Raw genomic sequence first — 26,148 nt, forward strand, 5'->3', positions numbered from 1 at the left:
TGCTTTTCTAAAATGAACCTGCATTTCAGGTGCTCTGAACTCAGAAAGCAAGCATCAGGGAGCAGCAAGGGTGGCACTGCTCCCTCAGGGTGGGTGAGCTGGGAGCCAAGGGCACCCCAAGGTGAGCCAGGTGGTGACCCCACTGTGCCTGAGGCAGGTGAGCAGGGCAGGGTGGTTTCTGCAGCAGGGCCTATCCACAGTCAAGGGGTCATCAGGCAGGACGCAGTAATGGGCCAGGTCTGAGGATGGTCCAGGAGCCCCCGACGGTCAGGCAGGCACAGCTGAGGCGTAGCTAAGGAAGGACTGAGCACCCAGGACCATCAGAGGGTGAGGGTGGAGGCCCCTGTTGAGGCTGTCACAGCAGTTAAGGTCTATTTGTGCACTCGGCACTCTGACGCAAAGCTGTGGAGTCAAAATAGCATCCCACAAAGCCTTTACTGATCTAAGGGCAGTACAACGATCCAGAGTCCTGCCTGATATCCTTGAACTGTTGGTCAGTATACATCTGACAAAATACAAGCATATAATATTCCCAGATTTCCTCACATTCTGCCTGAGGTGCAGGGTTTATTTCAGGGTATTAAGAGAGCAAACAGTTAGCAATTGCCAGTGCTAACACAGCATCAGACAGAGCTCCAGGCAATGAGTCTAATGAAAAATTTCAATTTGATTTGAACAAAAATATCAATCTAAATGACTTCCAAACACATAGCACTGAAATCGCTCAGCCTAGCAAAATTAAAATAGCAGGTTGAGTCAGGGAGGGCAGCTGCCTAAATGAGGATGCATAACTTCATTAATTACAATACTTGGGATGAAAGGAGAATTTTTTTCCCCATCAAACATTTATTTTACCAAAAAAGAAAAAAAAAAAGGATTGCTGAAACACTCTGCAAGTTTTGACAAACTACACATGTAGCACTGCGGAAAGTAGCGTTTCAGATCTACTTTTTCTTCCCTCCTCCTCCTCTCTGTCTCCCCTCCCATGCCCTCCTAGAAACTTTTAGGGTTTTTTAGATGGTTTTAATGCCATTGTCATATGTTTAATGGCATTATCATATGTTTAATGGTATATGTGGCTGTGAAAAATGGTATGAATAAAGAATCCCTGTGCCATACTGCTCAAAATAAATAATCTGGCAGAGAAGCATAAATACATTTTAGCAACAACTCCGAACTCTGGAATTCAGGAGTGCTGAAGTACTGTTCTACCCAGGCAAGTGGAAAGCAGAAGCATGCTAGGCTGGATCACCTGTGGTGCTTCTCCAAGGATGTCTTCCAAGACACATGCCAAATGGAGGATATGCACACAGAGTGAAGCAGGCGTCGGTCCAGAACCCAGTTACAGTGGCAATAATGGCTGAGTGGAAAATCCTGAAGGACAGGGGTGGACACTGGAAGGTCATTGGGTTGGGAAAGCACCTAGAAGATGCAAGAACTTCCATGGGGCATGGCTAGCTTGAGGAGAGACAAAGCTCTGCTGGCACATATGTGTCTTGCTCCAGCTTTCATTCAGAGGATTAAGTTGCCTCCTTCAGGAATTTGAGAATGCTATAAAAGAAGGATGATTTTTACTATGGCTTTTACTGGAAGATATCCTTTGGTACAGAAGGTGCACAAATGACCAAAGTCTAAAGCCGTTTTTTTGGAGTAGTGAGTTTGGATGGCTTTTCCAGCACCTGTATGGATACTCAGGAATATCTGCAGCAGTCCTTGCAGGAGCTAGAATGACTTGGGGGAGCAATCTAAATCTTTGTAGATTTGACAACAGAAAACAATCTTTTTGTTCACTGCCATCTCCTGAGCAAGTAGACTTCAAAAGCTTCTCCCTAAGAGGAGAGAAAGAGAGGTGTCATGAAAACTGCAACTTTCCCAGATTGTGGCAGGCCACTTGTTAAGCAATGAAAACTGTCAGAACATAGTAACTTGCTAGGCTGATTTGCTGCATCTTCAGACTGAAGCAAGATTCGTGGTCTACAACACTTGAAAGGTGACACTGAATACAACATTCATGAACATTTGAGCCACTATGCTCCACTCTGTTATTGCATCTCATAGATATAGGGCAAGGCTCACAGAGCAGAAGTTCCAGCACTTCCAAGAAACTGAGTGGCATTTTACTTGCATTGAACCTAAAAGCATCTTTTGGCCCATGTTTTCTTCCACTTATGCCAGTCTTTTAATGGTCAATGTTCTGAGAGAAGGGTTAAAAAAAAAAGAGTAGGAGAAAGCAGAAACAAAGAAAAAGAAGTAATTCTGCAAGCAGTGTAACAAAATACATTGGTTTCCGATTATTTTGGTCTTGAGGATATGGCCCAGTGAAGATACTTTGATGTCTAATGAAGTGTTGGAGTCATGGAGTCTTTCTCCTAGTGAGATTACCAGCAACATTTTTTTCCTCTTTTTTCTTCCTACTTTCATAATATTCACAAGGAATTACTGTCTTTCACAAGGAGCTGCTTCACCTCTCCAGCTGTATCTTTGTATTTGTTTGATGCTGGCAAGTGCATGCAAAGGTTACCAGCACAGGACAGAAGGGTGAAAAGGGATCATTTGGCTTACATACCGTTTCTGGTCTTGGTCCCTAAACTATTGTATTATGTGAAATTTATACAACATGGAGAGAACAATTTTAAAAATAACCTAAATGTTTGTATTCCTTCTACATATGTCATTATATCTGCTAACTCAAAATGAAGGCTCCTAGTTATAACTGGGTATCACAGCAACATGATTACAAATATTTTCAGTTATTCACAAATTTTCAAGATTATATGAATGTTAATTTCCTCTTCTCACTAACCTTATGTCCTCCTGACTTCTGTTTCTCCTAACTTCCTAAGCAAAGTTCACTGTAATCCCATTCCTCAAAAGCAATTAGATTCTCTACCCCATACACATGCTGCTCAGCGGTAAGCAGTTATTTATATGCAGGTCAGCACTACATTGTGGTCATCACTAGATGTTGTTAATTCATTTACACCAACCTCATGGCTCTCCCAAGTGACAGATGATTTGAGAAGGCATTACTGCATTTTTGCCTTGTAAAATTTACTGCAAAGTAAGCCTTCATTTGTGATCTGAGTGCTAGAAACAGGCACTAAATATAGCCTCAGAATTCTTCCAATTTAAGAAGGATTGCCTGAGAACAATTTAATATCATATGGGTTCTAAACCCCACTGTATGAGCTCAGGCCAGAGGTTTACATACAAAGCTTAAGGTTAGCCCATACAAAAAACATCCTGAATACCATACTTCCCATATAGCCTATTTGTTCCTGCAGAGGGGTGGGAAGCTGTGCTATAGTCATTTGGAAGATGTTTCACTTGTCTGTGTGTGATCTCACCTATCTAAAAAAACCCAATAAAATACCCTCAAAACCAGCCCAAAACCCAACCCCAAAAGCAATAATCAGCAAGACTGCTGCCACCAGGATCAAACAATAAGACACTGTGCATCCTCAGGAGAGCCCTATCTGCCCAGAGTATATATGTTTATTCTAAGGTACATAAGGTATATGTGGTATAGACCAATATCTGTGAAACTAGGAAAAAAACAGGCTAACATACAGCTGATAAAATGTATTATGCTAGGAGTTTTTTTCTCTTCCTTACAGCTTTTTTCCCCCTAGAGATCAGCATTTCACCTTTTTAGGTAAGTACTGTGAAGGTGCTGAGTACACAGCAGTATCTACTTGGTCTATTTTGGTAGCAGCAATAGGCTGTAATAATTAAGCACAAAGAAAAATCCCCAATTAAAGAATAGTGTATGTGTACTATGTATTTTATGTGTAACAAGCAAGACCAGATTTTGCTGAAGGACCACATCTAAACACGGCCATTTCACATGCTAATGTATGCAAATGAACTCACTCATCTCCACTGTAGAACAAGGTGTGTTATTGATGAATGTTTCACGCCTGAATTCTGCAAATGTGTTTTCATGCACTGCTGTTGGTGAGTCTCACTTCATTGATTTGACTGACTTCAGAGAAAGTTATATGCAGAAAGTTAGGAAGGGATCTAAGTGCTTAAAGGGCTGAGGACGTACACAGGAGCTCACAGAGATTATGCATTTTCATGAATTTACATGAAGTTTGAAATTACTGGTGTATTCAACGACTGAGGATATCAAATAGTGTAGAACTACTCTATGTGCTAATTGTCTTCTGTAGTGCCAGTGGCTTAATAAGAGGGGTAGAGAAGGAAAACTCGGTAAGTTTTTAGGAAGCGTTGCAGGGAGGATGAAGGAGGGAGCCACACCACTCTTCTGACACGTGCTTCATGTTATGGTAACCATTGTGTAATAATATGAATGCTTAAATTTTAAGATATAGAACATGTTTGTAATATCTGTGATAGATGTGTTTCAGCAATTACACTGTCCAGATTTGCCAGTGTCAGAGAACTTTCCATTCTACCAGAGGGTACAGAAATTACGTAGATCATCTAGAAGTCCTGTGTTTAAACCAGGAGAAAACACTTGGCAGAGAATCATACATACGCAGGGTCCTGTTCCTGTCTGTGCTGCTAGCCTGCTTAGTAACCAATGGCAAGTTGCTTCACCTGTCTGTGCTTTTATTTCCCATCAACAATGATGCAGAGTGCTAGATGTTACTTATTACTGTGCAGCTGTAGTAGTGTCATAGGATGCTCAGGTGATGATAATACTCTTAACTTCCACAATATTTTTCTTTCTGCTAAGAAAGAAGGAGGTTTACTAACCAGGTGTTATCAAGACAAAGATGTTCTACAGTATCTTTGTGACAGGTATGCTGTCACACTGCCTAAAATCAGGAAGTGGTACACGTTGTGCCATTACTGTTCACAGGACATGCTGAAGAAATCTTAGTTGTCAGTGTTGAGTGATGATCCCACACACTTACTCCAAACGGGCTTCTCCTGCCTTTGCAGACAGCCGAAGTGCATCACCGAGGGCATAAACCAAAGGGACTACAAGGGGCTCTAGCAGCCGGGCTCTGCCAGCTCGCACCGGGGTGGGCGCGAAGGCCGCTGCCCCCCAGCGTTGCCCACTCCTCCCGCAAGCTGACGGCCCCGGCCTATTTCAGCCTGGGGCTGCCCGCAGGGCCGCGAAGGCAGCGGTCGAGCTCGTCCCGCCACCGGCGGCGGCGCGGCCTCAGGCAGAGGGCGGTGCGGGAGGCGGCGCGCCCCGGCTCGCCTGCCGCCTCACGGCCCCGCTCGGCTCCCCCCCCAGCGTCCCCTCCACCGCATTCCTGCCCACGGGCAGCGGGACCCCGGGAGCCCCCTTTCAGCCGAGGGGGCCGCCTCACCCCCGGAGCGCCCCTCAGCGGAGTTCGCGGCCGTCCGGCCGGGCGCGGCCTACATTGCCCAGCGTCCCGCGCCGAGGGCGGCGCCACCGGAAGCGCGGGGCGGACTACTTCCGGCTGTGCGCGAGCCCCAAGCGGAGGCGAGCCCGCGAGCCTACACCCCGACGAGACAAGATGGCCGGGCTGCCCCGCAGGATCATCAAGGTACCCCCGCCTGCCCCGCCGCGCTCTGCGGGGCGCCTGAGGGGTGGCTGGGCCGGGCCCCGCGCGGCGGGTCAGGGCAGGGTAGGGCTGGGCTGGGCCGGGCCGGGCCGCGCACCGCTTCCGGTGCCCGGGAGCAGGGCCGCGCGGGGGCAGGGCCCTCCCGGGCCTCCTCCTTCCCCAGCCGGGCGGGGGGGGACCCGCCGCTGAGCCCGTCCGCCGCGGGAGCGACTAGGGGTTGGGGCCGCGCCGGTCCCGGTCCTGGTCCCTGCGCCGCTGCCTGTGTGGCCGCCGGCGGGGGCTCCTGGGTGTGTGCGGGCGGTGGGGAGCGGCTGGGCCCTCCTGACGGGCCGGGGGCGGCGAGCGGCAGTGGGCCCGCGCCTTCCACGGTGGCCGCCCAGGCGGCGGCAGCGCCTCACGGCCTGCCCTGCTGCCGTCTGCTGGGTGCCTGCGCGCCCTTTCCGCGGCCCGGAGCTTGGAGGGCACCGGACGCGCCCCCCTGGCTCTTTCCCCGGCTGCGCGGCTCCTCGCCGGCTCGGGGCCGGGGGAGCGCGGCGGCGGCGCGGTGCTGGGCTCCCGCTCCGGTACGAGGAGGGGCGAAACTCAGCGAGTGGTTAAACCGGGGCTTGAGCTGCACGTCGGGGGCATCCGTGCCGGCACACGCGAAGCCAGCCTGGTTACTACTACGTGTGCTCTGAGCTGTCGGCCCTTACGGTGTTAGCGTCTTCCTGTTGGCGGTTCACTGTCTCGCTTGGACTTTCGTTTAAGCTCAAAAGCTTTTTAAGGGCTCTCTTCTTCGGGGTATTTTCAGCTGACCCTTAGGACTTGAATGGCTTGGAGTCACTTCACAGAGATACACAGCTAGCTGCATTGCAAGCTATCAAAAGATGGTTTAGTCGTGGATGTTTGTGCTGGGCTACTCCTTCCCACTCCATTTGCAGTGTTGTGAGTTGAAGCCCTCAAATTGATGATTGCTCCCTTTACAAAAGTTACGAAGTGATTCCAGTGAGGTTCGCTAGCCCTCATAGGAAATAACAGCACCGTTGCTACTTGTTGAACTGTACAAATGTCACAAATAATTTCTAACACTGTGAAGCTCTCTTGGTTGAGCACATGATGTTGGCAACCATTGTAAAACACCTGAGTGGAGAACATGTTAAATAGAGGAAAATACAGTTTTATTTTTTTCATATACTAAAAAGTCAAGCTATCTAACAGGTGATAGAGGAGATGAGTTAAAAATAAGGCTGGAGTAGCATTTATCTGGTGTGAAATAGACTAAACTATGATTACTGCTCAGATTTGTAAGCAGTGAAAATAACAAAGACAAATCTTACAAAATGAGTTTGACACTTATCCAGCTGCCTTAGTGCACAGCATGCAAAGCTGAATGTATTTCAGGTGTGAGAGGGATCACTGATTCATAATACAGTGGAACTGGTATTAATCAGAGTTGTGGTAAGAGCTCAGTCATGAGGCTGATGTCCGTATTAAATTTTTTAATAGCTCTTGACAATTCCCCTAAATACAACCAAGAAGCACACCCGCTTGTAAGCTGGTGCATATGTTTCCTTCTTGGTGCTTTTGGGGTTTTTGTGTTTCCTAAAAGAAAACGTGGAGCAATTTACGACTTGCTTCAAAGATGTGTGATGGCATGGGAATGTTTCTTCTCCTCCTGGAGAGGGGAGGTGGATGCCAGCAGAACAGAGACCTAGAAACTTCATGTTTCCTCCAGAGTATCCTCTTCAGTACTTTCAGGATTATTACGTGTTACAAGGTGGTCTGTACAGTGGGTTGTGTATTTCCATGTGTGCATTATAAGTTCTCTGCAGCCAATGCAGAGCTTTTAAATCTTGGGTGGGTCACATTAGATGACCAATTCTTTAGCTCCTGTGCTATACATACATTAGGTTGCCAGATGTGCATACAGTCTAGGACTTGAATCTGACTATTTACTACAGACTCAAAAATGTGCAAAGTCATATTTTGAAATACTGCAGCTGCAGAGGTGCAGACCTAGAAATATGCCTGCTTGAGTCCTCAGGAGTCTTGAGTGAGAATTGTTTTGACCTTTTCTATCCTGCTAATCTTGATGTTGGAGTTAAATTTCCTATTGCTAGTTGCCTTAGAGGGAGGGGAAGGAGTGAACTCTGCTTAGTGAGAATGAAAAACATGGAAAGGAAATGGAAGTGAGAGAGATTGGGAAGGAAAGAGCTGTAGAAAGGTGAAATAACTCCAATAACAAGGTGAACTGATTTTCTTTATGCACAGTAATAAATTTGATGATAAATAAATGGTTTGGGTTAGTGTTAGGAAAAGACCTCCTCCCTTTGATCCACATGCACCCTTTGTGTTGTCATCCGAGGGAGACCGCTGATGGCTGATTTGGGATACGAGTGCATATTTGGACTGTAATGAAGTATAGAATCTAGCTAGCTGCTCGAAATACAGCTGGCATTCCTCATTTTGACCGACTGCTGGCAGATGGCCTGGCTCTCAGGTTGACTAGCAGCCCTGTACTCCTCAGCTTGCTGCTTTGCTATGTGGAGGCTGTCATCTGGCCCAGTAGGAGAGCAGTAGTTTTCCTTGTCTCAGCAGAGCACTCTATTTATATTTCTAATACTTCCCCCAAATTCAATTTAAAGGTGTTAGTATAGATGTTGCAAAGCAATTGTTACAGAAGATACAGAATTAGTCCCAGTTTGCTGTCCTCAGGTTACTTAGGATCACGGACTGAGTGTGTGTATGGGAATGATCTGTAAGCTCAAGAGATTACTTGCTTTAGTGTTACAACTTGGTGTTAGCACTTCACAAATGTTGAGTAGAAAATGATGACATAGTTTTGAATCTTTAAAGATATAGTCAGAATTGGAAAATCTATCTTGTGAATAGAGAAGAGGTATTTTTATTTTCTTCAGTAGTCCAAAGCTAGGAGTCCTCTGAGAATCACCTTGACAAGAAAATCCGTTCATGTAAGATAAAATAAAAATATGCTATGGCACATTTACATAGGTGTGCATTTTTGATGCTGTAAAATTTTTTCTTAATATTAATCCTGTATTAAAATGTGAGCCTTTGCAATATACACAATAAAGAAGCCCAGCGACTTTTACATTCAAGCATGTATTACACCAATTCTCTCCAGTGTTGCAAAGTCACGTAGCTCCAGTCAAGTAAGGAATTGAATTGCATCTGATTTTTTTTTTTTTTTTTTTGGCTGACATTCAGTCCACCTCATTGCTGTGTCAAGTGCAGTCAGTATATCTGAATGGGATGGGCAATACTGCCTCTTGTCATCTTTTCAAATGTTTTTTTTTCCCTGCTGTTTTCACTACTGCAGTGATCTCATTATTCATGATTTGATGTCCAGGTCTGTTTTGACTGTGTAGCCAGTTGTTAGTAGTGCTTCTGTTGCAACCACTGCAGCTGCTCATATCATGAAGCAACCATCTGAAGCAGTATCTGAGACTCCTTCAAACTTTTTTAGTTGATGAATTTATCGGCATTAAATTACTGAGTCTTTGATTTCCTCCCCTGCGTGGTATTGTGGTGTTGTACGAGATACTAATTTCTTGGTGTTTACTGTGAGAAGCTGTTTCCACATTGCTGCTAGCTTGCAGTATTTTTCGAGGATCTGGGTGACATTTGGATTGCTGAGTTATAAAATGCTACCTGAAAATGTAAAATTTCTCAGAGGTTTTATGAAGATTCTCATGGTGTGTCTGGTGATGGGCACCAACAGCATTCTATATTAGAGGTCAGTATGAACAGCTTTATATGTTTCTTAAAATATAAATCAGGCATTTAGTCTGCAACTTCTGAAACTTCTAGAAGTTCTTGAACAGTGTTACTGGTAGCCAACTTGAAGTTTGTCATTTTGTCTTGGAAGCTATGGGCTTTTGGGGTGTGGACATCTGTCTCCACCTGAAAATTTAAGTTGCCATTACTTCTTGATTTCTTTGACGGTTTTTTTTGTTTCCTGGATAGAAAAAATTAAAAAGGCTGAAGGTAAGCTTAGCATCTTTTAGTGGTATTTTGCATTTGTTTGGATGGTGGTTAGGCATAAAAACATTACTTCTGGACAGTGCTGTTCCTTGGCATTTGCAGAGGAACTGTATATTTGGTCTTTGTAATGTGTTTTTGCCCCTTGTATGCTGTTTGAATCTTGTGGATAACGTCAAGTTTGACAGGAGGGTGAAAACTTGAGGAATTTTCAGAGGGTGTTTTGTATCATTCTTCTTAAAACCACCTTCCCCTGCCTCCCCAACAAATGTAGGAAGGTAGGAATATAAGACATAACACTACTTTGCAACCCACATTGAATCTTCTTGCCAGGTGACCAGTATAGCATAGGCTGGCTCTGGTAGTGGGAGGGGTGTAGAGGCAGGTATTGGAAGCCCGAAGTTTGGCGGGATGCAACCTTTGTGGAGGTGTCGGGGGAAAGCTGAGAAGGTGGTTCAGGCTCAGAGGATAGGAAAACTTTCAAGTCAGACTAAGGTACCAGTTTTGAAAGGAAGACATGGATTCCTAATAAAAGATATTAAAGAGGACACTGATAACTTTTCACATCCTTTTCCTTAAAGAAGCTTTCAGCAGACGCTAGAGAAGAAAAACTGAGGAAAAAACTAGATAATCCAACTAGAGGCAAAAGCCTTGTTTGGACCACCTCTTTGTATAACACTGGAGCAACTTTGAGGTACAAATCTATAGTACACCAAGCTTTCTAACTACCGATGCTAATGGTTTTCTATTGTTTTGCATGCAGGTTTTTTTAATACTATGCTTGTCTTATGTTTACATGGCTTTCAGTGTACCTCAAAATTGGTTTTGTGTAATAGTACAAAACAAAAACGTATTTTCATAGTTATATGTGACTGGTGAGTTAATAGTGAGAAGCAAGTGGCAAATTTTGCCATAGATGATATGGTGGGTTGGGTACCTGGATGGATGCCAGGTGCCCACCAAAGCTGCTCTATCACTCAGCTGGACAGAGGAGAGAAAATGCAATGAAAGGCTTGGCTTGTGGGTTGAAACAAGGACAGGGAGAAATCACGCACCCATTACCATCATGGGCAAAACAGACCCAACCTGGGGAAATAAGTTTAATCTGTTACCAATCAAAACAGAGTAGGCTAATGAGAAAATGAAAACTAAATCTTAACACACTTTCCCTCCACCTCTCCCTTCTTCCTGGGCTTAACTTTACTCCCAAATTCTCTACATCCTCCCCCACTGAGGGGCAGGGGCGCAGGGAATGGGGGTTGTGCTCAGTTCATGACATGTCTCTGCCACTCCCTCCTCGGGGGGAGGACTCCTCACACTCTTTCCTTGCTCCGTTGTGGGGTCCCTCCCAAGGGAGGCAGGCCTCCACAAACTTCTCCAAGGGGAGCCCTTCCCACAGGCTGCAGTCCTTCACAACCTGCTCCAGCATGGGTCCCTTCCACAGGGTGCAGTCCTTCAGGAGCAGACTGCTCCGTCATGGGGGGTCACAAGCCCTGCCAGCAAAGGTGCTCCAGTGTGGGCTTCTCTCTCTCTATGGGTCCACAGGGTCCTGCCAGGAGCCTACTCCAGCATAGGGTCCCCATGGGGTCACAGCCTCCTTTGGGCACATCTACCTGCTCCAGCGTGGGGTCCTCCACGGGCTGCAGGTGGATTTCTGCTCTGCTGTGGAGCTCCATGGGCTGCAGGGGGTCAGCCTGCCTCACCATGGTCTTCACCGCAGGGTGCAGGGGTGAAGAATCTCTGTTCTGGTGCCTGGAGCACCTGCTCCCCCTCCTTCTTCACTGACCTTGGTGTCTGCAGCGTTGTTTCTCTTGCATTTTCACACTCCTGCCCCTCCTTTCTTAAATACGTTATCACAGAGGCACTACCAACATTACTGATAGGCTCAGCCTTGGCCAGCAGTGGGTCCATCTTGGAGCTGACTGGCATACCCTCTGTTGGGGGAAGCTTCTAGCAGCTTCTCACAGAATCCACCTCTGTAGCTCTCCCTGCTACCAAAACCTTGCCACGCAAGCCCAGTACAGATGGCATTTGACAGAAGCTCTGTATGAATTACTGTTTGCTTTAACCACACTTTGATAGTTGACTCTGCACTGTATATTAATGCGATTGTGCTCCATCAGTATATCTGCAGGAATGGGTTCACTGTTAGCTTAGTGAATTTAGTTGTGCCTTACTTTGCTATAGCTGGAGATACACCATGAAAAGCTTGATCTGTGTTAGTACATAGATAATCCTCTAGGAATTTGCATAGGATCTCAGCTTCACAGTTCTAAAATCATGTAATCTGCTCTGGAAAATTTGAGGAGGTGGTTGTTTTCAGGGGAGAATGGTGCTGACCTTAAAAATGCCCCTCTTCATGTTACTATTGCTTGGCAATAAGGTCTTGTTCCAAGAGTGGGTAGATTCTGGATTTTTTTTTTTCTGGAAAGGTTGTTACCTGGAGTAAGTTTGTCTTCATCTCCCTGTAAGTGACTGTGCAATGGTTAAAATTGTGTGGTGATAGGAACTGGAGAACCAGAAATGCATGAGGGAAGGTTGTGAGCAATCTGGAGTTCGTGGTGCTTGCTTAGCAGAGCTGTGGTTTCAAGCTGCTGGACAATTGTTCATAGATTGAGTACTAGTTAATGGTTTCTAAATCTACTGTACCACTGTTCTTTTTTACAGCTGTTGCCTTTGATATGTTGACACTCAGAACATTTTCTTGCTTTTTTGTTTGTTTTTTTTTTTTTTGAGGTGGTAGTGTAGTTACAGTTGGGGCTGGCAGTGGAGGCTGGTGGTAGGGTCTGGGAACCCGCAGGGTGATGGAAGCATTAGTGTACAGAGATGTTAGCCTAGTAATGAGTGCAGGAAGCAGAGGCGTGTGGGATGCTGACACCTGGGGAATATATGGCAAGGAAGAGAAGAATTAATGTGGAGGCCAGCTACTGGAAACCACAAGTGCAGCCTTCTATTTATGATGTTTGACCTCTGCCTTACAGTTTAATGGGCTTTATTGCTAATTCTTTTTTTTTTTTTTTTCTTCCCTAAAAGGTAGATGTTATTTTCAGAAGACTTCCTTCAATGTAGTTGTTTTACAGTGACACACATTCAATCTAAACATTCTTAAATCTCTCTTGGCTATGATTTCTGGTTAGGTAACCAGTTCATTTTGAGTAATGCTGGTTATAGCCAGTTCTTTACATAATTGTAGCTAATGAATTGATAGACCCTAGAAGAACTTGTGCCAAAATGTTATGTACTGTTATAAAAGGTGTTTGAATTAAGTCTTTGTGGTTTTCTGAGGCAGCTTTATCCGTATATGTAAAAGGCAGTTTTGACTGATACATTTCACTTTCCCCTACTGCCCCCCCCAATAAAAATCAAAGCAGAAACATGCATGTGGTTTACCTTCTCATGTGTCACTTGCCCGTTCTTGGCGAAGGAGATAACTGTGATCTTCCCCCTTATCCCACTCTGACAGAAAAGGAAAGAATTGCCGTTTGGCAAGTAATTATTAACTTGTCGGTGTGCCAGTATGCTGCTTTAAGTTTTGCCCTATGCCACTAAAACCTTCAGTTTCTACTTCGTACCTCAAAATTAACCTGAACTATTAGATGTAGTTGGACGATAATGGCACTGGTAGCTGGCAAGGGTTTCCTGCAATTGGCATAAAAATATGAAACAAATGTATGTCGTATGTAGTCTGAATTGAAATGCTAAAGTTGGTGGTGTACTTCTGTGGTTTTTTCAGAGAGCCAGCACAAGGTGGAAGAGTTACCACCTAGTTAAGTTAGATTAACCAGAAGTTCTCAAGGTGATTACCCTGGGTTCATGATGAGTAGCCTTACTATATAAACAGATTTAGCCTGGGTTGTGCTGGCACAAAAGTTTTTGTGCTGCTGTGGTAAGCTTGCACTGAGGGACTGATTTGGTTCAGAACTCTGCAGTAAAGGTTATTTCTTAAGCCAAATCAGTTCTGTGACCTCATTTGTTGTTTGACTTTGCAAACACTTGGGCTGATAGAAGGGTTGCCTGGAATGGGGACTGTATAAATTAGCGCTGCTGCTGAGAAGTTTGGGCTTCTCATTCGGGCAAACCCTGCAATTTGTGAGGAAAGGAAAACGTGGAGGTAGTTACAGATGTGCGTGAAGTTGATCAAGAAGGACTGAGAATCAGGCTGAAATGGTGGGGAGAAAAGCAGTTTGACTCAATTGTAAGCTCAATAGCTAAAGCCAGTGAAGCATAAGGTAAAGGACTTCAACTCTCAATGACTAAAAAAATCAGTGCAACTTAGGTGTACTTTTTTTAAAGCTTTTCACTTTTTGCTATTGGTAGTGACTTTTCAACTGCTGGAGGACTTGGCAGCAGATGTCTGATCTCTCCTAGGAAGCAAATACTGAAGAAGCTGAGAAGCAATGAGTTAAACTGAAAGAGATCACTTTCCTCATCATATATTCTCCCACATAAATTGGTGCGTGTGGTACCCTCCAGTGATAAGTGTTATCATTACAGCTATAGCAAAAAATGGAGCTAGTGGCTTTGATTTTAGTTCTGTTACCTTTTTGAAAAACCTCTAATTTGCAATATCATCTGTGGAGTCTGAAGCTGTCTACCACATCCTCACTAAAAGTGCTTCTGGATACAACAGTTCAAACATTTCAGATTAAAAAGTACATTGTGATTCATGCTGTAGTGGGTTGACACTGGCCAGCTGCCCACCCAGTCACTCCCCACCTCAACCAGGCAGCAGGAGAAAAAAGATGAAAAAGCTTATAGTCCAAGAGAAAGATGGGGAGATCATTTACTGATTGCCATCACGGGCAAAACAGGCTTGGCTTGGGGAAAATTAGTTTATTGCCAAGTAAAAGAGTTAGGTGGTAAGAAACAAAGATAGAGTTAAAACAACACCTTTGCCTCCTTTTTCCACACTCAACTGCAGTCCTTCCACTCCTGACTCCTCTACCTCCCCTGCCCCTGATGGTTCCAGGAGAATGGAAGTGTTTGCTTAGTTCCCCAGCAGCTCCTGTCTGCTGTTCTCTCCTCCTCCTTGTGCTTCTCCTGTGCTCCAGCATGGTCCTCTCCATGGGTTGCAGTGTGGACGTCTGCTCTGTTCTGGTCCTCCATGAGCTACAGGGAATCTCTGTTCCAGTGTCTGAAGCACCTCCTCATCCTCCTCTGAGCTTGGTGTTCAGACTAGTTTTGCTCACATTTGTTTTTTTTTTTTTTTTTCTTCCCCCTCACTGTTCTCTCTGTGGGATGCCTTCTATCCTGTTTTCCCAGGTGTGCCACCAGTGTGGCTGATGGGCTCAGCTGTGCGCTGTGTCATGTCTGTTGGAGCTGGCTGTGTCTGGCACAGCACAGCCCCTGGCCCCTTCCCACAGAGGTCAGCCCGGAGCCCCCCTGCTGCCAACGCCTTGATACCTGCACCCTGTACATATGCCTAGATGATTAAGTAGTTACGCTAAACCAAATAAAAGTTTTATGTCCCAAAGCAGTGAGGCAAGCTGATGTGTATTTCTTTCAGTCTGGGTGCTTCTTTCATTTTACCAATAACTTTCTTTTAGGCTGTCTTGGGACTATTCATGCAGCGTTGCATCCTGTTGTTCCTATTATAAATGGCCAAGACTATCAAAGAAATTTGCTTTATAGTCAGCTGTTTGGAGACCCTTGCTTGTAGTACCTATGGAAGAAAACTATCAAGAGATGTGCAGATTTCATTTAATCTTACTGTTGGAAGATGCTTTTACCTGCAGCCGGCGCCAAGTGTTCATCCATTTCTATTCAAAGTTATTGTCCTCTGCTAGATGACAGCAGAGTTTGTATGCTGTCAGTCAACATTTTTTGGTTTAAAGATCTGGTTAAAAGAGCCCAGTATGCTTCCCTTGAGTTGAATTGGGAATACTGACAAGGTTTACTTTCTGGTGGTGACTTCTGCCAAGGGAGCAGCAATAAGCACTGGGAGTAGAGCTCTGAGCTGTGATTTGTTGCAGATTAAGTTTTACTAAGACATACTTATCCGTCACCTGTCTTCCCTGATCTGTTCAGAATAAAACCATCTTGGGTTAGTTGAACGTACAGGTAAAGGTGGATATTGCCTATGCTTTTTCACTGTCTGAAGTAGATTAGAGAGGCCTTGTACCTTGCCTTGAACTGATGAAGTTGTAGGGATGTAACCTCCATCTTGGGTGATGCTGAAGGTAAATTACTTGACTACCGCATAAGAATTGTGCTAGTAAATCTGCTGCTGAAAATACAAGGGAAGGGTCATTCCCCTGAGACTTTGCATAAAGATGCGGTATTGTGCCATTTTAAATATTTAACAGCTCTAAGACCTGCAATATTTTCTCTTTGTGTAAGAGGCCGTATTAATGGTTTCTGTTATGAAGTTTCAGAATAATTTTATTGCAGCTATGTTGACCTTTGTAAGTCTTAATGATGTTATCTCTTTAAGGTACTAGCATAAAGCTGCTTGTCACAAGGATGCTTTTCTGTAGTTGCAGTACTATAAAAGGTTGCTAGATAACTATAACATGTAAGAAGATACACAGAGTCTAAGACGTTTGCGGAGGGATGAAGACTTTAATTTAGCAGTTACTGAAATTAGTGCTGTTGGTAGTTAAGCTTCTTCCTTTGGAATGAGGAGGTAGTCTGTGTTTCCTTTTTAGGTTGGTTACAGAACAGTAATCTGTTATGCTAGTATCTTGCTGTGATTGATGTTGCAGTCTCAGCTCTTTAAACTGGCCCCTTCACCAAAAGGAGCAGCCTGTTCTCCCATCCTTCTGACAGCATGTGTTTGCACCCTTCTTGGCACAGCTGTTTGCGTGGACATGTGGTGAGCTGCATCAGGGACTCTTCTTTCTTGTATGACTTTTTTTTTTTTTCTTCTCCTTCCAGATCAGCTCCATGCTATCTCAACATGAGGCTGAGAAACAGCTATACACGCAAAAGTGAAGGTGCACAATAGGCTGAAGTGGAAAGGCAGCACAGCTTTTTTTTTTCTTCCTTTTCTCTGTGTCTGCTCATTTATCAGCTTATAATGTTCAGGTTTTGTAAGGTGTTGGGATTTCTCTAAGCTCCTTTTGTTCTAATAGATTTTATGAATTTCACCAAGTGATTTCACAGCTGGTATTAAAGGACTGTGTGGAGCAGAAGACCATGTTAGGTTATGTCAGAAGGTATATTCCTTCAATTGTAACACCTCACTAAAGACTACTATATTGAATGTGTGGATTAATATGCAGAATTTTTTACTTAGTGAAGGTAACTGTATAGTAGTAATATTGAATATGAAATAAGAAAACGAGTGTCAGGAAATTGAGCATGCAGACAGCTGAATTACTAAGCAAAGCAAATTTGCCTGGAGACATGGAGTATGGATTTCTTCTTTGAGCTAGTTTGTGCTGACTTTGCAGGCAAGCTTTTCTCTTAAATTCTAGTGGGCTTCATACAGTAGCCTTAAAGTTCTTGTAATTTGTGGGTGCTAGATATTGATCTGTTCTTAACTCTTTTCTTCTCACATCCCTTGGCAGGCAGTGTGAAATTTGTTGTGATTAGCTACTGCCATAGTACAGGGAATGGAATTGCAATTATTTTCCCAAAGAAAGAATACAGTACTCCTTTCTAAAAAGCAATGAAAAAGCTTTAAAAATGTCTAATCCCATGCAACGATTTCTTCACTACTGGATTGGTCTCTGTCAGGCAGGTGAAGCTTTAGAGATTTCAGTTCAGCTCTGCTATGTAAGAAATAACATTTGGGTTTTTGGGTATTTTTTTTTTTTTGCAAATACTTGTATACATGAGTTTTCTGATTGTGGTTATTTGTCAATATGCCACTGTTTGATCCTGCACTAGTCTGTTGATAGCAAATAAAACTTCTGAATTAGCTTTTTGTTTTCCAAAAACATAGCATACAGAAATCTTTTTTGGTTGTTTTGACTGAGGCCTTGGCAGCTTGAGGCTCTTATGAACACTTCTGCAAGACTGGAAGTGATTAAAATAGTATATTTCTAATGGATTCCTTTGTATGCTTGTTCATATTCCTGTGTGCTCTAACAATTGATTTTTGTGCATGTGTGTATGGAAGAATCTTCTGGGTTGTTCAATTCACTCCTTTAAAGAAGGACTTTTGTGTTATTCTGGGTGTATGAACCAGGAGAATCCTGGTGGTTATGTCTGCTTTTCAGTAACTTTTTTTCCTTCTGCTGAAAGCAGATAACCAAGCAAAAATTCAAAGAATGAAACATCCCTGTGCAAACTGATCTCTTGTGTTTACGTGGCTTCTCAGTCTTTGCAAGCTGAAAACCCCTCATCCCCACCTCTTGCTCTGTTGGTCTCTTCTACAGGTCAGAGTGCACTCCCTTCCTGAGGCTTCTTGTCCTCACAGGTTACTGTAAAAACAGGTTGAGGGTTTTTTCCCCCTTGGGTACAATTAGTTTTCAATTTAATGTCTTCATAGAAGAATAGCTATGCAGAATGTCAGCTGCACCATCTGTCCGATCCATATCATCTGTCACTCTACTTCAGGCCACCTGTGTTGCGAAAGCAAAGCTTTTCTTATTTTGTCAAAACACCTTCAGCACTTCAGTGTTTTTTAATCACTTAATTAAAAATAAGAAAGATAAAATTGTGGGGGGGGCATAACCAGTTGTGAATGACAGTGTTGTGGCTTGGTGTGTTGGTTTTTTTTTTTGTTTTGTTTTTTTCTGAAGTACTGACTGACATGTATCTTCATTTTGGGTTTATTTTCTGCTGGCCAACGGAAATGACAACATACTCTTGGGATTGGAAGAAGTGGAGTAAAAGCAGGAGTGAGAGGAGATCTCAATCTAAAAACATAGCAGAGTATGACAGATAGAAGTAACTGCTTACAGCAGCATGCGATACTTCATTAAATGCTTTAGAGCTCAAAATATGTCCTGATATCTCTTCTGTGAAACTTCAGTATGCTAGAGCAGAGCTAATAAGAAACACTATAAAGTACTGTTCTGGAACACTTACTTGATGGAAATTTGTATTTCCATGAAGAGAACGTTAACTGCTCTATTGTAAGAACATCTATTGTGAACAGCAAAACTGCAAAACCTAGTTCTTGGTGAATTTGTCCTTTTCCCTCTTTAGTATGTTAATATTTGGATGTTCCAGCTCTTTCTGTCCTTATTGACAGGGGTTTTTGCCAGGCAAGAATAGTACATACTTTGTTAGAATAAACTGGCTGAAGAGCATGTAATATCAAAGTTCTTCACGTCTTTCTCTTCAGAAACATTGAGCTTGGTTTCTGTCTTAGTCACTGACAGCTTACAAAGTGTACAGAAACGTTCAAATTGGACAAAGGTTTCAAAGGCAGTTTTAGGGGCAAAGCAGGAAGTAACAGCTTGCACAAAATTCACTTCCTCAGCCAAAAGGCTGTTAGAAAGATTTTGCTTAAAAAGGTGCTGGAAAGTGAAGTATTGCATATGCTTGATCTTCCTGATTAGTTAAAAAAAGGTGGGAAGTTAGAAGTTTAATTAGAAGTGATTTATTTGTTTGTTTATTTTAATGTGTTTGAGAGACTTTTTCATTCGGTAACCATCCTCTGGGGAAAGTAGTATAAAATTACAAAATAAGATCAACATGTTGTTAAACCATTTCCTTGTTTGTAGGTTGAGTCCACATCTTGTGACTCTTATGGGTAATTTACAGGGTGGGGTTTTTTTATTTTACAAAAAGAAAGTCTTTAAGCAGTTTGATTTCCAGACCTGGTGCATAGTGTTTCCCTGTTTACTGACAACTGTTTCTCTCAAATATGATTTATTTCTCCAAGTCTTATGGCAAATCAAATTGATTTTGGTATCAGCATGTCTTTAACTGGCCACTGTACTCCAAAATGTGGAACTCAAGTCCCTGATATCACTTTAGAGCTGGACCTACTTGTATGTTGAAGCATTTTATATGCTTAGACCTTAAAATGGAATTTTTTGATAAATTTTTCCCTTTCTGTTCTTCTTCTATGGTTTCCCCCAAATATATTGAAGATATTTTGGAGTTCTTCATAATTGAAGTGCAAAAGCCTTATTTACCGTCTGATTTTAGCAGTGGTATTGATGGATTTATGTACAAACATTTCACATTCTTTTTAATAAATGGCACCTTTCTTGTGTTTTTCATAGACTAACAAGCGTTTCTGTTATACTGTTTTAAAAAGATGCTGTTTCTAAACTGAAGATGCTTCTCAGCTTTTGCGTAAAACAGTAGTGATGTATGTTCACAGGAATCACGACCTGTCATTTTGTGTGTCAGAGGAGTTTAGGCTGTTGCTTGTGCTCTTGGCATGATGGCTGCATCAGAGCCTGGCGAGTGTGAAAGATGAGTGTCAACAAATTCCCTCACAGATTTCTTGCAAGTATTTCTCACTTCTGTTTGAAAACAGCTTGAATTATCCCGATAGTGGTGGAGCTCCATGCACAGTGCAAGCAGTGAAGTGTGCTTTCTTAAAGTGTTTTTCATCTAATATTAATGTTCCACAGCGCGCCTGTATGGGTCTTAGCGCTACTAGTGTAGCTGCATGAAGCATGAATGCTTTTCTTTGCACTCACCTCTTCTGTGGTGTTTTACCGCAAGATAACTGTATCCACATAACATAGAGGCATAAAGGGCTATCTGAATGTGATGACATATTAGCAATGGTGTAGCTCCTTCAGTATTATGTGGTACCTTGATTAAAATAATTGGTTTTCTCATACATGGGCTCTCTCATTGTTTGTTGACAACTGGTTTTTAGTGGCAGAATGTGCAGGTTGCAGCCAGGCACTGCTCGCTCAGTTATGCTAGCAGGTAGAAGTGCTGATGCTGCTGCCAGAGAACTGCTGATTCTGGGTTATTTTAAGCCAGGATTGGCTGCCCAATATGGTTACAGTCAGCATACTGACATAACTAGGGAGGCAGTCTGGGGACTAGCGTGACTGCGTGGGGGCTAGGGGCTGCTGAGATCAGCCCAGCTATTAAAATGCATTACCCTTAATATTTAAAAAGGGGGAGAAAAAAAAAGTCTTTAAATTTTAGCATGCCCATAAGAACCAAAACCATGATTTGCCTACAAGCATGTATCTGGCAAAGTCCAAGGGGTAGCAGCTGTGAACAAATTTAAAAATTGGATCTTTTCATTAAGTTTGTTCTTTTTCCAATGTCACCTTGGGTCCTTGTATTAGTTTGTGTTTGGCATAAGACACTGTTTCCTCTGCCAAAACTGTCAAGCTATATAGTAAGTATGTGGTCCTTCATAGGCAGACACCCAAATTGTCCCATTTACCTGCAGCAGCACTCACACTGAAAACTTGCTGAAAGAAATGGAGAATGTTTTATGCATTTACAGGGATAATCTGTCATTTCTTAATGCTTTAGTTCAGTGGTATGAAAGTCAGTAAGCATTCGTTATAACTTTTCTACAGAATTACTGTACAAGTAAATAGCCAGCAGAATACAGAGTCTGAGTACATTACACGTTTATGTGTATAATTTAAAATATACTTGCAGAAGTGTAGACAGCTCTAAGGATCTTGGATGGCCTTCTAGTAAGGTGTGTAAGTGGCACTGGCAGCTAATGCCTATGCATATTAAGTAGGCAGTATGTAGTCACAACAGGGAATTAGACCAGATAAATTGATTTTTATGCTTGTGTATGTGTATAGTAACAACTTCAATATTATGGTCTGTAGGACCTTGGCAATTTTGAGATGAATGACTGGATTTTGGCATTAATTACTGTGACATCACTTTTTATATTATATATTTGATTATTTTTTTGCTAAGGTGACGTGTTATTAACTGCATCAAGACAGCCATATCACTTAAGTGCTGTGTAAATTAATTTTTACAAAATGCCAGTACTGTAACAATCCAGTTATGTTTGAAGAATGTATTAAGCCAAGCAGTGGTAATCTGTCTATTTTGTGCTTGTATTGGTGCTATTGTAGACACACAGAATAAATGCTACAAAACTAGAATAATAAATGAATGCACCTACAAGTCTCAATTTTTCATCAGTAGATACAGATAGTGGTGAAAAAATTAACTGTACATAGTAATAACAAGCTAGAGGAAAAGCAGGAAATGAGGCTAAAATTACCCGAGGAAATGAGGCTTCGGCAGGACTTCTTGTCCCTGCCTAATGTCCTTTTGTCACTTTTGGCCTTGAGTGTTTTTTTTTTTTTTTTTTTTTTAATAAGAATGAGCAGAATGGTGCCTGGTAAGACTTGTGAAGGCTGGTGGCAGAGGAGGGGGAAAGATGTACAGGACTTGGTCGGTGTGTCTGTTCAGTGCATTGGTGGGATGATGGATGGTCAGAACATGGGCAGCTCTTAGCTATGGTCACAGCGTGGTACCTGAAGTAGGATTGGTGCTGTAGGCAGAAGAATTGAGCAACAAAGAATACAAATACCTGTAGGAAACCAGGCTTCTCTAATTTTGCTGCTTACAGAACAACTTGCCTGTCTCCTGCTGTTTTTTAGGGTAAACTTGAAATGTGGCTATTTGTAGGCTGGAAATGCCCACACCAGAGGTTATATGTAGGCTGAAAGTGCTCACACCAAAGCTATTTATACATACATATGTGTAAATATATAAAACATCCTTAAAAACACTTTTAGTGTTGCAGCATAGTACTTTAAAATCTCTGAAGTTGGATCTGATTCCAGTACAAATGTTCATCTTAATAAACTGGTTCACTCTTGTTAAAGTAAACCTTGAACGCTTTCTGTGAGTGATTAACCCTTTTGGCTTTTCACTTAGGGGATTCTCTATTTAAGGTAGCATGGGAAATGCTTTTGGTATTTTCATTGTGGTATTCTTTAAATTGCTCTTAAGTATATTGAAAAAAATAACAGCTTGTGGTAGTAGTTTAATCAAAAGTTAAGAGATTTGAGAACAATTTAATTGTTATCTATTATCTTGTGCTATAGAAGCACACTATTACAGCAGTTGAGAGATCTGAAAGATGTGTACCAGTTTACCACATCCTCATCTCCTTTCTGTTGATGTTCTTTAACATGTTTGTCTAACACTGTTTCTGTGGATGTAGGCAAATAGCTCATAATGTTGTTTTTAAAATAGTTTGTATAGGTTGTGTTTATTTTGAATGGGTTGTGTTTGTTAACATTGCTGCCTCTTCTTCTTCTAGGAAACCCAGCGCTTGCTGGCAGAGCCAGTCCCTGGGATAAAAGCGGAGCCAGATGAAAGCAACGCACGTTATTTTCACGTAGTCATTGCAGGTCCACAGGATTCCCCCTTTGAGGGTGGGACATTTAAACTTGAACTATTCCTTCCAGAAGAATATCCAATGGCAGCTCCTAAAGTACGTTTCATGACCAAAATTTATCATCCTAATGTAGACAAGCTGGGAAGAATATGTTTAGATATTTTGAAAGGTAAGTACTATCTTGTTTTCTTTCTTTAGATTTTACTAAGTACAGAAATGTATAAAATGACCTGAAAAATAGGTTTAATTTGTTTAAAAAATACCATGTGTATTCTTTAATCTAGGTGATGAAAACTTGCTGTTTCTATAGATTATGGTGAATATGGTGTTTCATACAGTTATAAATGTCTCTTCAGATAAATGGTCCCCAGCTTTGCAGATTCGTACAGTTCTGCTATCAATCCAGGCTTTGTTAAGCGCTCCCAATCCAGATGATCCACTAGCAAATGATGTAGCTGAGCAATGGAAGACCAATGAAGCCCAAGCCATAGAAACAGGTGATGTCTTACACTTTTTTCTTTTCCCCCCCTAGTTCTAGGAAGTTGCTGATTACTTGTTGGTGGGGGATGTAAATCCTGACCTCTTTGTCTTATGTCTGCAACTTGCAGAAACAATTACTGCATACAGTCATAGTCCAAGTACCCTGAATGTGCCTGCAGTGGTCTATTTTCAAGTCTGTGAGGCTTGCTAGAAGAAAAGGTCTGTCTGTTTTATCATGGATTTTCATGTTGCTAAATTGCAAGCGTGTCTAATTTGGAGTTGTGGTAAAATACAAGTATACACCACTGCTTTTCCTCTGTAGCTTAAAGAACAGATTATCTGGTTTCAGAAAGTACATCTCTTCCATACTAGCTTCTGTTGCAGGCCGCAGTGAACCGAAAGAATTGCTTCGTTACGCCTCTTCACTTTTGGATCCACTGTAGTCAGGCCATTTCTGTAATATACAAAAGCTGACAGCTGCTGGCCTTCAAAATTGCATTTAAAATCTCGGAACTAGTATATTTTGTGTACTTGCAGCAGTGATATACAAGTGATCTTTAAAAAAAAGTGTTTAAAATTACTTTATTAAAGCCTGAAAAATGCATCTTTTCTTAAATATGTTTCTTTTTCTTTCCAGCCAGAGCATGGACTAGGCTATATGCCATGAATAATATTTAAATGCGCTTTGAACATCAAGTGTGCATCACTTCTCCTGTTCTGCCAAGACCTCTTCCTTTTTTGTTTGCATTTAATGGACACAGTTTTAGAAACATTACAGAATAAAAGCCCAGACATCTTCAGTCCTTTGGTGATTAAATGCACATTAGCAAATCTGTGTCTTGTCCTAATTCACTATTGTACCGCATGAGCAGAGGCTAGAAGTATCATCTGGATTGTTGTGAAATTGTTTGAAAGCAGCAGCACATCTCTGCTTTTAATCATTTTTCCCATCATGGTTTAAGTATAAGCACTGTGAGTGAAGGTAGGCAGGGTTAGCTGTGGGGCTTTTTGTTTTAATTTTGTGGGCTCCTCCTCCCTTTTTATGGTGATGCTAATTGCATTGGTAAAAGCAGCTAACCAGTTATACTTTAGAATATACCCTCTAGCCCAGTCTAACTTAGGCGCTGTAGATGGACAAGCTTCATTGTTTGAACAAAAAATGGGAACATTAAACATCCATCACCTTCACTAATAATATTGTGATTCTGCTGTCAAGTGTAGAAAAATCCCTCCAAGAAAAAGCTTGTGACCATTTTGTATGGCTTGTCTGGAAAATCTCCTGTAAATCTTATGTTTTAGTAAAATATTTTTTGTTATTCTACTTTGCCTTTGTACAGTTTATTTTGCTGTGTTTTCATTTCTCTAATGTGACAATCGTATTTAAAAAAAAAGTTAAACAAGAATTGACAATTTGTCTTCAGCAGTCTGACAGATTAAACAGTAAAGAGGTGGAATTCACAAGATTTTTTTTGCTTTTGACTTTTTTAATGAACTTGTGTTATGTGGGTGATCTTACCTGGCCAATTTAGTATGAAAATGCATTTGAAGTGACTTCTAGAAACAACTCTCTGATGTAGCCATTGTAACCATAATTTTAGTAATGTATTGACATGCATTTTCATGGAAATAACTGTAATAAAGTAGGAGGTTGAGAGCAAATGACAGCACTAATTACGAGTATCTGCATAACTTTGCTGAGTGTCATCAGATGTTACACTACACAGTTTTCTAACTTATTTAATTCCTACCCTCCATTAACAGGAAATACCACTGTTACATCAGTTGATACACAAACTGGCTCTTTGGTTAACCACTTACAGGTAGCGGCTCATACCACTGGTTTTCTCTACAAGCCTTATTAAGCTACTTGCTTGAGCAACTGGTTTGCTTACATAGCAACAAAGCTTTTTTTTATTGGAGGGAAGTGATTAAAAAACTTCTTACTCATCCTTGGTTTTTGCGTATGCGTTGTGTTTGGGAGTCCAGCATCTTTTCTGGGAACCCATCTGATTGCTTCCCTTAATTTCTTGTGTCCCTGTTATCATTCTTTCCCCAAGCCCTCTCACTCACACACACACAAAAAAAAAAGCTTAAAAGCTTTTGGCAAGGCCAGCCTGAAGTGTATAAATGACAGCTTGTAGTGGTTGCAGTAGGGAGTGTTTTGTCATGCAATTCAGGGGTATGGATATGTAGTCTATTGGTATTCTCCCTCTTTCACCTCTTCTTGTGTCATCTGAAATTTCTATAGAATGTTGTGTATTTATTGTGCTCTTATGTAAGATGAAGAATATCTATTAAAACTACATTTTTCCAACAGACAGTGCTTTCAGTGGTTAGTAACTGGTATTGTCCCTCAAAGTAGCCTTCGTAACATGGTTGAAGCTTGATGCAGAGTTCAACTTTTTCACCAGACTGAGCTATAACCCCAATCCCCCAAACTGTTTTAAAAGTAGTTTGTGTTGAATGTAAGCCAAAGTTGCATTCAAGGCTTGTAACAAATTGTTTGCTCTTCAGAGTGGGTAAGCACCATTACCCCCGCCCCTTTACAAGTGAGCATGTGTTTGGATTTAGCAGGCATACATCCTATATGTGCTATTAACATGGGCAACTTCTGTGGCAGGCAGCTGAGACTAGTGAGCTGTGGTAAACTGTGGATTCACTTCACCTACCTCTTAAAGCTTTACCTTACGCTACATACACAGCTTTCCTCAGCTCTGCCTGTAGTCCAAGGACAAGGGGCACCCCCATGGGACAGTCAGACCCACCTAAGCACCTGCTTTGAAAGTGGCTTTCCTTTCCTTTCATAGAGAACCAGGACCTGAACTGGCAGTGATGCAATTCAACTTCAGACTAGGTGGGATGAATCCAGAGCCGAGGCCATGTAGCGGATGGCTAGGTATTTGTATGTTCAGGGCTTAAAACTGTGCTAGAGCTGATCAGAGGATGTAGTTAAAACTGAGGAAGTTC

At 42.2% G+C, this 26,148-nt stretch overlaps 1 protein-coding gene across 1 annotated transcript; it reads left to right on the forward strand.

Moving 5' to 3' along the window:
- The first annotated feature begins 5,336 nt into the window (after window positions 1-5,336).
- UBE2N (ubiquitin conjugating enzyme E2 N) lies at window positions 5,337-24,502 on the forward strand. The gene is made up of 4 exons (XM_055808554.1): window positions 5,337-5,492; window positions 22,624-22,870; window positions 23,058-23,198; window positions 23,819-24,502. Exons 1-4 carry the CDS (start codon window positions 5,463-5,465, stop codon window positions 23,857-23,859), a joined length of 459 nt encoding a protein of 152 aa, XP_055664529.1. The 5' UTR covers window positions 5,337-5,462; the 3' UTR covers window positions 23,860-24,502.
- The last annotated feature ends 1,646 nt before the right edge of the window (window positions 24,503-26,148 follow it).

The sequence above is a fragment of the Falco peregrinus genome, chromosome 6, assembly GCF_023634155.1.
Source record: "Falco peregrinus isolate bFalPer1 chromosome 6, bFalPer1.pri, whole genome shotgun sequence".
Taxonomy (NCBI): Eukaryota; Metazoa; Chordata; class Aves; order Falconiformes; family Falconidae; genus Falco; species Falco peregrinus.

Bases quoted from the DNA above. Each gene is read 5' to 3' on its own strand.
- UBE2N (XM_055808554.1), top strand. From the start codon at position 5,463: ATGGCCGGGCTGCCCCGCAGGATCATCAAG. The intron at 5,493-22,623 runs GTACCCCCGCCT...TTCTTCTTCTAG, and splicing joins TGCCCCGCAGGATCATCAAG to GAAACCCAGCGCTTGCTGGC. The intron at 23,199-23,818 runs GTGATGTCTTAC...TTTTCTTTCCAG, and splicing joins AGCCCAAGCCATAGAAACAG to CCAGAGCATGGACTAGGCTA.